Source organism: Ichthyophthirius multifiliis (assembly GCF_000220395.1).
Source record: "Ichthyophthirius multifiliis unplaced genomic scaffold scaff_1120509250947, whole genome shotgun sequence".
Classification (NCBI taxonomy): domain Eukaryota; phylum Ciliophora; class Oligohymenophorea; order Hymenostomatida; genus Ichthyophthirius; species Ichthyophthirius multifiliis.
Window position 1 is genome coordinate 61,889 of NW_004086350.1, and position 11,894 is coordinate 73,782.

The following is an 11,894-nucleotide window of genomic DNA, read 5'->3' on the forward strand; positions in this document are numbered from 1 at the left end:
AAAGTAATATTTTTTTATCAAATTCTTATCCAAACAAATTTTTCATTTCCTTTATTTTTAATTTTAAATATTTAATTTATTTATATTTTTTTTTACTTCTAAAAATTAATCAAAATTAACTTATTTATTAGTATTAAAATCATCTTATACATATATAATTGTATCTTTTATAACCAATAAATCTATATTTAAATCAACAATTTATTATTGTAAAGGAGTTTCAGCTTAAATATATTTTTCAAATAAATCATTTATATTTAATGACTATGTTTCTATTTATTAATTATAAATTATTGCTTCATCTATTAATTCATTAACTTCTGTTTATTTTTCATCTATATCTTTACTTGTTCTACTTAGAATCTATTCTTTTTATTATAAAATATTATTATAATCTATTTAATCAATTAAAATATTTTTTATTTCTTTTAAATCTTTATCTAAATTTTTAAGTTATGATATTTGTAATTCTTTGACTATTTTATTTTTTAAAATAATATAATTATAAAAATAACCTATTATAAGTAACGCATATTCTGTACTATTTTAATTATACATTTATAAAATTTACTATATAGAAATGTTATCAAAATTAAACAATTAATATTTTTATGTTGTTTTCAATTATTATTTATTATTATCTACTAGATCTGAACCAAGTAAAGGATTATTAAAATCAATTTATATATCATATTTTTTTTCGATATTTAAGTTTTGATAATTGTTATATAAATTAAAATTTACCTTTTTTTTTTTATTTTTTCCTTATATATATATATATATATATATATTATATATATATATATATATATATATATTTACTTATTATAGATTAATGTTTTCTGTATTATATTAATTTACATGTTATACTTATTATAGTTATATTTATTATTATTATTGGTTTTAATATATTTATTATGGATATTGTTATTAATATTAATAATTTTATTATATTTATTGGAATGGAATATATTTTATAAGAGTATCTTTCAAATCATTTAATAATATTAACTTATTTTAATATTTTTTAGTTATTTTATTTAAAATTTATTTTTTTACTATATTACGATGATTATTCCAATTTTTTTATTATTCTAAACTAACCTTATAATGTATTTCATTTTATTTTCCTTATAAATAATAACTATTAACTATATATTTTTATGCTTTTTTATTATTAAAAAAAAAATATATGTTATCTTTTTTTAACAAAAAATTAAATAATATTTACGGTCCGTATTTAATATATAAAATTAAGGTGCCGCTGTAGGATAAAATATAGGAAAAACAATTTAAATATATACTTGAAAATTTTATCTTAAAGTATTTATAGTTACTTATTTTGTTTAAATTATAAATATATATATATATATATATATATATATATATATATATATATATATATATATATATATATATATTCTTTAATTTTTTATTATTTTATTACTATTTCCTGATAACATTATTAACTTTTGATGCTATCCTTTATATTTAATAATCTAATATTATTTAAAAGTAAAAATATAAATGATACCGAATTGAAATTATTAAGCTTTTAATTAATATAGTTACAATATCTTTTATATACTATCAAATACTTAATTACTATTTTAATAAAAAATATAAAATAAGAATTCTATAATTATTTTTTTTAAATGAAAATTTACACGCTTTAATAATTAGAAATTTTTAATTTTTATTTTATATCATCGATCTGTTCTTTAGTAAGCTTTTAAATTTATTATTACATCATTATAATTTATTTTTACAATTTTTTAAAATAATTAATTAATTAATATATATATTAGTATTATAAAAATAATATCAATATAATATTAAAGAAAAAAAAAAAAAAAAAATATAAAAATTATAAAAATATATATTTTCTTATTTTAAGATTAGTAAATATTTTTTTTATTTTTTATTTTTTTTCTTCTTTCTTATCAGTAAAAAATATTCAAAAAATAATATCCTTTATATTCTTATATTTATATTCTAAAATAGCATACTTTAAATTTATATTTTCTATAAATTTATTTTGATTAATTGTTTCTCTTGTTATAGGATCATTTCTACCATTGACTTGTATATGTTCCAAGAGAAGACTTTTTTCATAGCTTAATCCACTATTTGAAATAATAGGTTCATTCATTAATTCCTATTATAAATTTATAGGTTATATATAAGTAAATTTATATATATATATATATATATATATTTTTTTTTATTTTTTTTTCATTTTTTTTTAAATCAATTAATATAATTTAAGTAACCCAAGTAAAAACACACTAATATGATTAAAAAGGTATATTATTAGTTGAATTATATTATTCAAGCATTTAATTAACAGTATTTTATGTTTAAATATCATCTTTTAATAAATTCTATAGTATTTATTTACATTTTTTTATTTTGTTTTCTTTTTCTTGTTTTTTTATTATATTTAATATTATATTAGCTTTTAAAATATTCTCTTCTATGTTTTATATCAAATCAATATTCTCTTTTTTTTTATTTTTAATTATTTCTATTGCTGGTTAATATTAAAATAAATATGAAAACAATTAATTAATATTTTTTTAATACAAACCTTATTATATACTTTGTATTCCTTCGAGTACTGCTTATTATATTTGATAATTATTTTCTATAGCAATTTTTATTTATGAAATTCCTTTCAAGCTAAATCCTTTAAAATTATTAATGTCAAGTTATATTGCTAATAATGAATCATTATAAACCTTGTTTTATATTAGAAAAAAATAAATATATATTTTTCGTTTAAATTAATAAGTAAAAAAAAAAAATATTTAAAAATAAATAAATGCATACTTACGGCCAATTTTATAATGCTTTATAACATAAAGCTCTATTTGTAAAATAATGTGAATCTTAATGAAATTCCTTTTTTTTAAAAAAATAAAAATAAAAAAAGGAATTAATTTTTATCTGCTTTTATTTAATTTATTTTACTATTGCTTTCGTATAATATTCTATTGCTTTTGTATATTATTTGCTTTTGAACATTTAGTTTCCTAAGTTTTTTAGTTTAATAGAGTCTTCTTTTTAAATTGGTTATCTTTCATTATTAAAGGATTGTTCTGGCATTTCATAATGCTGTTTTTTATTTACATTATTTTATATTATATATATATATATTTTATTGATTAATATTTGCCTCGTTTTATAAATACTTGTTTTTATTGTACTTTTTATTTATTATTCTATTGCTTACATATTTTTAAACAGCATCCCATTAAAAATTGAAAATATATAAATAAATATAATATTTTAATATTAATTAAGGTAATATTTTTATTTTTGATTAATGAGTTATTAAAAAAAAAAAATTCAACTAAATATTATAGTTTTTTAATAAATATATATAATATAAAATTATTAATACTCATATTTTAAAATTTTATACATTTTTATTATTTTTGAAAAAAAAAAAAAAATATATATATATATATATATATATATGAATCTTGCACATTCTTTAAAGTTATAGAAAAATTCAGTTTAACAATTTATTAATTTAAAAAAAATAAAATTAAAATAAATAAAAAAATTAATAGAAAAAATAAGAAAATTAAAATAATAATATTTTAATAAATATCTATTATAAAATAATATTAATTATTTGAATTTATATTATAAAGAGAATAAATAATTTAAATAAATATATAATTAATTAATAATAAATAATATAATAAAAAAATGGAGTCTGACCAAAATAATTACCAAATGAACCTATTATTTGAAATAAGTTCATGCACACTAACCCATACATAAAATAACTAAAAGCAAAGTGAAAAAAAGGGCATTTTAGCCATATATCATCTTGAAAAACTAAATCTGTATGTATTAAAATTACAAGAATTTCAATATTCACTTTCCAAATAAATTCCAGTAATGAAAAAACCTCATTTAAACTCCTATGTATTTCCCTAAGAAAATTCTAAATTTTCCTTATTGACAATTCCTAAAGAAACACCTTTATAATAAGTATAATATTTCGAATAAATATTATAACAAAACAGCGATTTTTTAATATCCGAAGATATAGCAGAAACAGAAAAAAAATAACAAAATTGGGACAATCTTACACCATCGAAAAAAATATAAGGTTATTTATATAAAGGAGGGGATTTTATAAAGGCTGGAATAATAACAGGGGCTGGTTATTTGGCTTAAGGAATATAGGAAGGTGGATAGTATATTTAGGCAAAAGTGACGAAAAAAGAAGAAGTTATTATTAAACCAGAAACTGTTTAGAAAGTTAAATTAGCAAATGTTACTTCTTCGGCAGTTTTAAATTTTACAAAAGCTTAAGTAGAGGGATTGCTATAAGGAGTTAAGGTTATTGGTAATGAAATTGCTAATTAAGCAGCTAATTCGGAAACTGGAAAGAAAATTTAATCTCATAAAAATTACTAGGATGTTAAAAATGTAACTAAAGGAGCAGTTAATGCAGTAGCTAATGTATATGAAGGAATGTATTAGGCACTCTGTTTGATTGGAAGGGGAATTTAAGGTGCTACTACAGGGGTTATAGGGGCTAAATATGGAGATGATGCGGCTAAAATAGCCAATGATGGATTAGATGTGGTGGGAAACGTGGGAGATATGGGAAGAATAACAAAAAATGGAGCTATTAAGGCTGTTTAAGATTGTACTTAGAGTACTTTTTATCATGGAGGGAAATAATGAGAAATATGTTTTGTTTATTATTATTTAAAGATATATTTCTTAAAAATTGTAAAAAAAAAAAAAAACATATTTTATATTAATTAAATTTAAGTTAAAATTTACTTCTTTTTATTTATTTATTTTTTTTTAAAAAAAAATATTTTATATTAATAATAATAAAAAAAAAAATGAATAAAATATTTACAAACGAAGAACTTTTTTAATTTCGTGAAAAAATACTTCTAAAAACACAAGAAAAATAAACTTTTTAAATTTTATAAAACCTTTTAGAAGCTAAAATAACTCCCGAATAAATGCAAAATACTAAAATAGGATCTGCAGTATAAAAATTATGTAAAAATCAAGAATAAAAAAATGAAATTCCGGAAAATATATAATTAATATCAAAACAAATATTACATAAATGGAAAAATATTATAAATAAATCCAAAAAAAAAAATGATTCTTATAATTCTTCCAGTTTAACTTATATTCCTTCTCTTTAGAAAATTAAAAGTAAAGAAAACAATTCTTCTAATTTACTAATTTTAGAAAAGCCTATATATACAGAAGGTATTATGGATCAATTACCTAAATTTGGATCAAATGAAGATGTTAGAAATAAAGGATTATAAGCTATTTTTATGAAATTTAAAGAATGTGATTAAGATAAAGCGGACATAGTAAAAATTAGTGTTAATTTAGAAGAAAAAATAGCACATAAAAATTCTTAAGTTGAAGTATATAAAAAAAATATTAAGGAAGTTTTAGGAATGCTTTCTAATTATTAAGTTATATAAGAAGTTTTAAAAGGAATTTTATAAGAAAAAATAAGTATAAAGGATGTTGCGGAATGTAAATCTTCTGTTTTTATGCTATAGAAAGAAAAAGAAGAAAATTTATAGCAATTATAAACTGAATTTGAAGTATTAGATCCAGAATTTTATAATAAATTAAGAAGAAAAAACTTAGTTGGCTTAGAAGGAGAGAAATGTAGAAATTGTAAAAAATTAACAGCTTTTTTAGTAAAAGAATTGTAAACAAGAGCAGCTGATGAACCTATGACAAGATTTATGGAATGTAATAGTTGTAAAAAAAAATGGAAAGAATGATTTTTTAATCAAATATATATTTTATATATATAAAAAAAAAGTATAGATATATAAATATATAAATATATAAATATATATAATTAATTTGAAATTTATTTATTTATATATATAAGTATAATATTATAAAGATATTTAAATATTAAAATTTTCTTTAATATTTATAAGCTTATTTATATTTAAAAAATAAAATAAAATTATTTTAAATCTTATTTTATTGTAATATAAAATAAATTAAAATAATTATAATAATAATAAAAATAATAATAATAATAATAATAATAATAATAATAATAATAATAATAATAATTATAATAATATCAATAATTTATAATATTTTTTTATTATACTCATTTTTAGCTAAATATTTAATTATAATTTTTTTTTTATTTTACCAATTTAATTTTATATATTAATATACTTTGTAATTAAATAATTAATTTTTTATATATAATTATATTATTATTTTTTTATATTAATAAATCTTATTATTATTATTATATTTTTTTAAAAAAAATTATATTCTTATTAATTTTATATTATATTTATATATAGATTTAATATCTTTATTTTTTATTTATATTATATTTTTTGTTTAATCAATTTGATTTTTTAAATTTTTATTATTATATTTGTCTTTTTGTTAATAAATTTATAATTAATAATTTTTTTATATTTTCTTTTTTATTTTATTTTATTTTATTTAATAATTTTTTTTATATATCTTATAATCAAATACAAATATTTATTAATTTTCAATTATTTTTTTAGAAATATATAATAATTTTTTATATTATTAATAAACAAATTTTTGTTTAATATATTTTATATTATCTTATTTTTTTTGAATTATTTACTTAATTTAAATATACTTTTTATTTTATGTTTAGAATTAGTTTTTGTTTATAGTTTATGTTTTCATAATTTTTATTATATATATTTGTATATTTTTTATATGTTAATTATAAAAAAATTATATAAATTTTGATATTTTTTCTATTTTCATTATATTAAAGTTAGTTTTAATCTCAAGAAAAATTGATTCTTTTAATTAATATATTATATATAAACTATTTGTTATAAATTATTATTATTTAATTGAATTTATTAATTTATTTTTATTTTTCAGATTTAATAAAAATATAATTATTATTATTCATTTTAATAATTTATATATTTTAATTTTTTTGTTATTATTTATATAATTTTTATAAAAGCCTTAATTTTGTTTATTATTTTTAAAAAATTATATAAATTACGGTAATTTTTATGATTTATGCATTTTTTTATTTAATTTAGAAAATATAAAATAATACATAAATAAAAAAATAATTTTGAATTCTTTTTATTTTAAAAAAATATTATTAATTTTATAAAAATAAAAAATTCAATCAAATTCACAAAAAAATAAACTTTTTTTTATTTTTTATATAAAAATTTAAAAATTAAAATAGTTTTGTTATTTTTTAATTTTTTTTATAATTTAATTTTTTTTTTTTTGGAATTATTAATTTTATATTATTTTTAATCATAAAAAATAAAAAATGTATTGAATACTATATATAGAATTTATAATATATGCATTATATTTTTATTATTATCTTAAATATAATCAAAAAAATTTTTAAATTGTTTTATGTTAATTTTATTTTTATATAAAATTCCTTAAAAATATATATATTTAATTTCAAATTAGTATATTAAGATTTATAAGTTTTAATAAAAAATATTTAGTATTATTATAATAGATTTTGTTAATTAAAGAATATAAAAATGTTAATAAATTGATGGAAATTATAAAATTACACAAATATAAGTTTAAATATAAATAAATTTAATAATGTATATTTTATTATTTTTGCTTTAATTATTAAAAAAATTAATTTTTTTTTTAAATTAAATAGGCAAATATTTAAAATAATAATGATTACTATCAGAAATTAATAATAAAAAAATAAAACAACCAAAATTATAATTAATTTTATAAACGATTTTATAAATAGTATTTAAATTAAAAAGAATCTTTTTATTTAATTAAAAAAATTAAAATATATACTAAAAAATAACTATATATTTTATAAAAATAATAAATTATATATATATATATATATATATGTATTTAAATACTTATAAAATAATTAAATATAAATATTTTTAAATTATAAACATATATTAGATTTTTATTTATTTTTAAAATAATTTAATTTTTATATAAAAAAGTATTTATCATTAAATATATTTTATAAAATAAAGAAAAAACTAATAAAATAATATAATTAAAAAATATATAATTTATAATTTTCTTTGATATAATATAATATATTATTTTATATATATATCTTATTTAAAATATTATATTCTAAATTCAATATAGTAAATAAATTGAAAATTTGATTTAAAATCATAATTTTTTATTTAATTATATCCTATATTATAATTGTATCTTAAATAAAAAAATATATATAAAATTAAATTATATTTTTTAATTTATATATTTTTAACTATTAGCTATTTTTTTTTTAAATAATTTTTATGAATTATATCAAATACAAGTTTATTATAACATTATTTTTTTATTTAATAAAAACAAAAAAGATTTATATTTATTCTTGTATATTTTTTATTATAACGGAATTTTACTAAATTAAAAAGAAGAAAAAAATCAAATTTAAAAAAAAGTTAAAATAAAAAATAAAGTTAAATGTCAGTTAATTTTTAAATTAGAGCTTAAAACAAAATAAATTATACAAATAACTTATCGAATAGTTAATAAGTAAATAACACGATAGATGAATTAAACAAAAATTATATATTATCTTAAAATACAATTGATAAATTAAAATAGCCAAAATACTTAGCCAAACGTTCATCATTAAAAAGAAACACATTAAATTTAACATCAAAGCTTAATGAATTTAGTTAAAAATATTGCAAAAATAAAAATTCTTAGGAGGAAAAACAAAATAATTAAGAAAATATTAATATTTTATCTCATAATAAAAAAAATAAAATAGTTAAGTATTCAAAAAAAAACTATTATGTAAAAAAATCAAAATAGTATTTAAAGTTCTTCAAATTCAGAAAGTTCATCATTAGAATTAAAAGAAGATAAATTTTAGTATTTTTTAAATTTATTAATTTTAAAAAAAATTAAAAAACAGGAAAAAAATATAGTTTAGTGTTGACTTATTACTTAATTGTATAAGAAATAATTAATAAAAATTAGAAGACAAAATGTTAAATTTTTAATTATAAATATAAAAAATAAAAAAATAAAATAGATAATAAATAAAATTATTAGACCCTATGAACATTATATTTTTTTTAATTTATTTTAATTCAGTCAATAATAAAAATAATTTTAAGTTCTTTTTATTCATAAATAAATATATAAATTATATATATATTTATATATATAAATATATATATATATTTATATATTTAATTATTTATTTTTTATATATTATTTTTTAATTATTATTAAGGTAATTATTTTTATATTGTAAATAAAATCTGTTAAATAAAGATTTAAACTTTTTATTCTAATACAAAGCGCATTAATATCTTAAGGAAATATAATAAAGTTAAATTTTAATAATAGAAAAACTATTTCTTCATAACTTTTTAGAAAATAAAAGTTAGGCTTTAGATTTTTTAAAACAGGCATTTTTAGATTAATTGTAAGATATTTTTAACTGCTCTTTATTATTTTAATACATTGATGAATTTTTGTAAAAATAATTCAAAATATATAAAAATAAAATAAAAAAAAGAATAATAATAAATGAAATTAATGTCTAATAAATAAATTTATAATCTTTAAAAATAAACTAAAAAATACTCAAATTTACTTTAAATAATGAAGACGAAAAAATAGTAAAATTATACTTAAAATATTAATTTGAAATAGTTATGGATAATGATAGCCAAATTTACAATTTTATTTAATAAAATTAATTTTAACATTAAAATGAAACTTTAAAAACTATAATTAATCCACTTCTTCTTTTAAATTATTATACAGTGGAATATTTTTCCGCTAAAATGCTTAGGTTTTTTTTTTTTTTATAAAATATAACATAATAAATTAGATTAATTATTTAAGATATTGATTTAGAATATAATTATAATAAGATAATATTATAGCATTGTATTAAATATCATTTGAATCCTTTAAGCAAGTATACATAAATAATTATATTATATTATTTTTAAATAGAATAATTTTTAAAAAAATAAATAAAAAAAATACATATTTTGATAATTAGATATTTCAAACCTGTATATAAAATTTAAACTTTTAATTCCTGTTTTATTATTTGAATAAAATAAGAACAAAAGTATGGAGTTGGCTAGAAGAAAAAGATAATCAAAAAGCACTTGTAAGAGCTTCTATAAAATCAAAAGGAAAAAACTTTGAATGCTTAATTTTCTTTTTATCTAAAATAGAACTTTGGAGTTCAAAAGATTTAATTTAATCACTTTCGGAAACACTTTATGAAAGACTAGAATGTGAAAATAGTGATAATAATTTTTTATTTACTTTTGGAAATCCTTTAAAAGTAGTAGTTTTGATAATAGAGCTCTTAAATATTACTATAAAGCATATTTTTTATTAAAAAATATGCTATTAAAGTTATTTATTTAAAATAAAATATATAAATATTTTTTATTTATTTTTAATAATTATAATAAAAAATAGAGCCTAAAAAAGATATTTATAATTTGCTCAAAAAATCATAAAAACATAAATTGATGAAGATTAAATGTATGAATTATTAGTCGACATAGACTTATAAGGACGTAAACTTTTACATATTATATACGAAAACTCACTCCATGATATAATTGCTGATGATAAAGTATAAGATATAATAGAAATAATATGGAATGGAAACAATTCTTCTACAAACAATATGTAATATTGTAATTAATTTATTTAATTATATATATAAAAAAAAGAACTAGTTTTATATCTATAAGTTAAAATATATTCCAAAACATAAATCGTTAATTAAAAAGCGAATAAAATTATTTTTATCCATTCGTTGATAAATATAAGAATGAATAATATATAGTAAAAAAGATGTATGGATTTAATGTATAAAATTCCGTCATTATTTCAATGAAGGAACAGCCTTAATTTTCATTCTTCTCTACATAATTTATTTTTTGGAAGTTTTTAATATTTTCCGTTAAGGAATTTTACCTCTAGACCCTAATTTAGAAATTCAAAAAAATACAATTATTCTGATAAAAGATAAAGCCTTAAAATGGATTTTTGTCCCTTTGTTTTTTGCATAAACGTGCCTTTAAATTCTATTGTAAAGATTATTTATTTAAAAGAATATGAAAAAAATATCAAGTTTAATTCTTCTTAGGTCATAGATTTTATTGTTGCAGTCCTAGCTCTTTATTAGTTAATTTTAATTTATCTTTTAGACCAAAATAATACTTCTATGGCAGAAATCGAGTTCAAAATAATCCATTTTTCCTTAATTTTATTTTGTTTTTTAAAAGCTATATTTTGCTTCTCGGCTACTTAGTCCTTTGGGCCTTTATTATAGGCTTTGATTTTTATTTTTAAGGAATGTGCGAAATTCTTGGTAGTTTTTATTACTAATTTGATTCTTTTTACCTTTGTAGGGTACGTGAATTTCACCCAATTAAAAACTTAAAGATTCGATACTTTTTTTAACTCCTTACTATATTTAATTGAGACTATGTTTGGACAATTTTCTTTTGAGGATTTCGAAGAATTATATCCTATATAAGGTCCAGTGTTCCTTTTTTTATTCCTTTTTGTAATCGCAATCCTTTTTATGAATGTATTAACTTCAATTTTGGCTTTTACTTTTGAAAAAGCAAATAGATAGGGTAAAATTTTCCATTATAAGCATATTATTATGCATATAAGAACCGAAAACTACCATTGGAAATATGGATGCTTAGTTATTATGCCTTTAATATTTTAGTTTACGTTAATTCCTTATTTAATTATTAAAAAAATAGTAAATTCGAATTCTAAAATAATTAATAAATTGGGAGAATTTTATGTTTCTTTGGCTTATTTTCCTATTCTTTTTTTGACAA

General features: G+C 15.0%; 2 protein-coding genes across 2 annotated transcripts, besides 27 other annotated features; both read left to right on the forward strand. All coding sequences in view use genetic code 6, as the record gives it.

The window, feature by feature from the left end:
* The first annotated feature begins 766 nt into the window (after positions 1-766).
* Positions 767-818: a microsatellite.
* A 47-nt stretch (positions 819-865) lies between these two features.
* Positions 866-959: a microsatellite.
* Positions 881-937: a microsatellite.
* A 393-nt stretch (positions 960-1,352) lies between the features above and the next one.
* Positions 1,353-1,421: a microsatellite.
* A 772-nt stretch (positions 1,422-2,193) lies between these two features.
* Positions 2,194-2,218: a microsatellite.
* Positions 2,216-2,248: a microsatellite.
* Positions 2,249-2,972: 724 nt separating this feature from the next.
* Positions 2,973-3,014: a microsatellite.
* A 257-nt stretch (positions 3,015-3,271) lies between these two features.
* Positions 3,272-3,316: a microsatellite.
* Positions 3,317-3,457: 141 nt separating this feature from the next.
* Positions 3,458-3,483: a microsatellite.
* A 55-nt stretch (positions 3,484-3,538) lies between these two features.
* Positions 3,539-3,568: a microsatellite.
* A 96-nt stretch (positions 3,569-3,664) lies between these two features.
* Positions 3,665-3,717: a microsatellite.
* Positions 3,718-3,755: 38 nt separating this feature from the next.
* IMG5_116800 (hypothetical protein) lies at positions 3,756-4,714 on the forward strand (the record flags this gene model as incomplete). Its single annotated transcript, XM_004034588.1, has 1 exon — positions 3,756-4,714. A coding segment is annotated over one exon (957 nt), but the record flags the coding sequence as incomplete, so codon positions are not given.
* Positions 4,715-5,270: 556 nt separating this feature from the next.
* Positions 5,271-5,804, forward strand: IMG5_116810 (transcription factor s-ii, putative; the record flags this gene model as incomplete). The annotated part of the gene is made up of 1 exon (XM_004034589.1): positions 5,271-5,804. The coding sequence occupies one exon, from the start codon at positions 5,271-5,273 to the stop codon at positions 5,802-5,804; it is 534 nt and encodes a 177-aa protein (XP_004034637.1).
* A 41-nt stretch (positions 5,805-5,845) lies between these two features.
* Positions 5,846-5,881: a microsatellite.
* Positions 5,882-6,033: 152 nt separating this feature from the next.
* Positions 6,034-6,137: a microsatellite.
* Positions 6,040-6,121: a microsatellite.
* An 89-nt stretch (positions 6,138-6,226) lies between the features above and the next one.
* Positions 6,227-6,285: a microsatellite.
* Positions 6,237-6,305: a microsatellite.
* A 12-nt stretch (positions 6,306-6,317) lies between these two features.
* Positions 6,318-6,391: a microsatellite.
* Positions 6,392-6,459: 68 nt separating this feature from the next.
* Positions 6,460-6,521: a microsatellite.
* A 734-nt stretch (positions 6,522-7,255) lies between these two features.
* Positions 7,256-7,301: a microsatellite.
* Positions 7,272-7,316: a microsatellite.
* A 797-nt stretch (positions 7,317-8,113) lies between these two features.
* Positions 8,114-8,147: a microsatellite.
* A 122-nt stretch (positions 8,148-8,269) lies between these two features.
* Positions 8,270-8,302: a microsatellite.
* An 877-nt stretch (positions 8,303-9,179) lies between these two features.
* Positions 9,180-9,242: a microsatellite.
* Positions 9,188-9,242: a microsatellite.
* Positions 9,195-9,266: a microsatellite.
* Positions 9,202-9,266: a microsatellite.
* Positions 9,242-9,283: a microsatellite.
* The last annotated feature ends 2,611 nt before the right edge of the window (positions 9,284-11,894 follow it).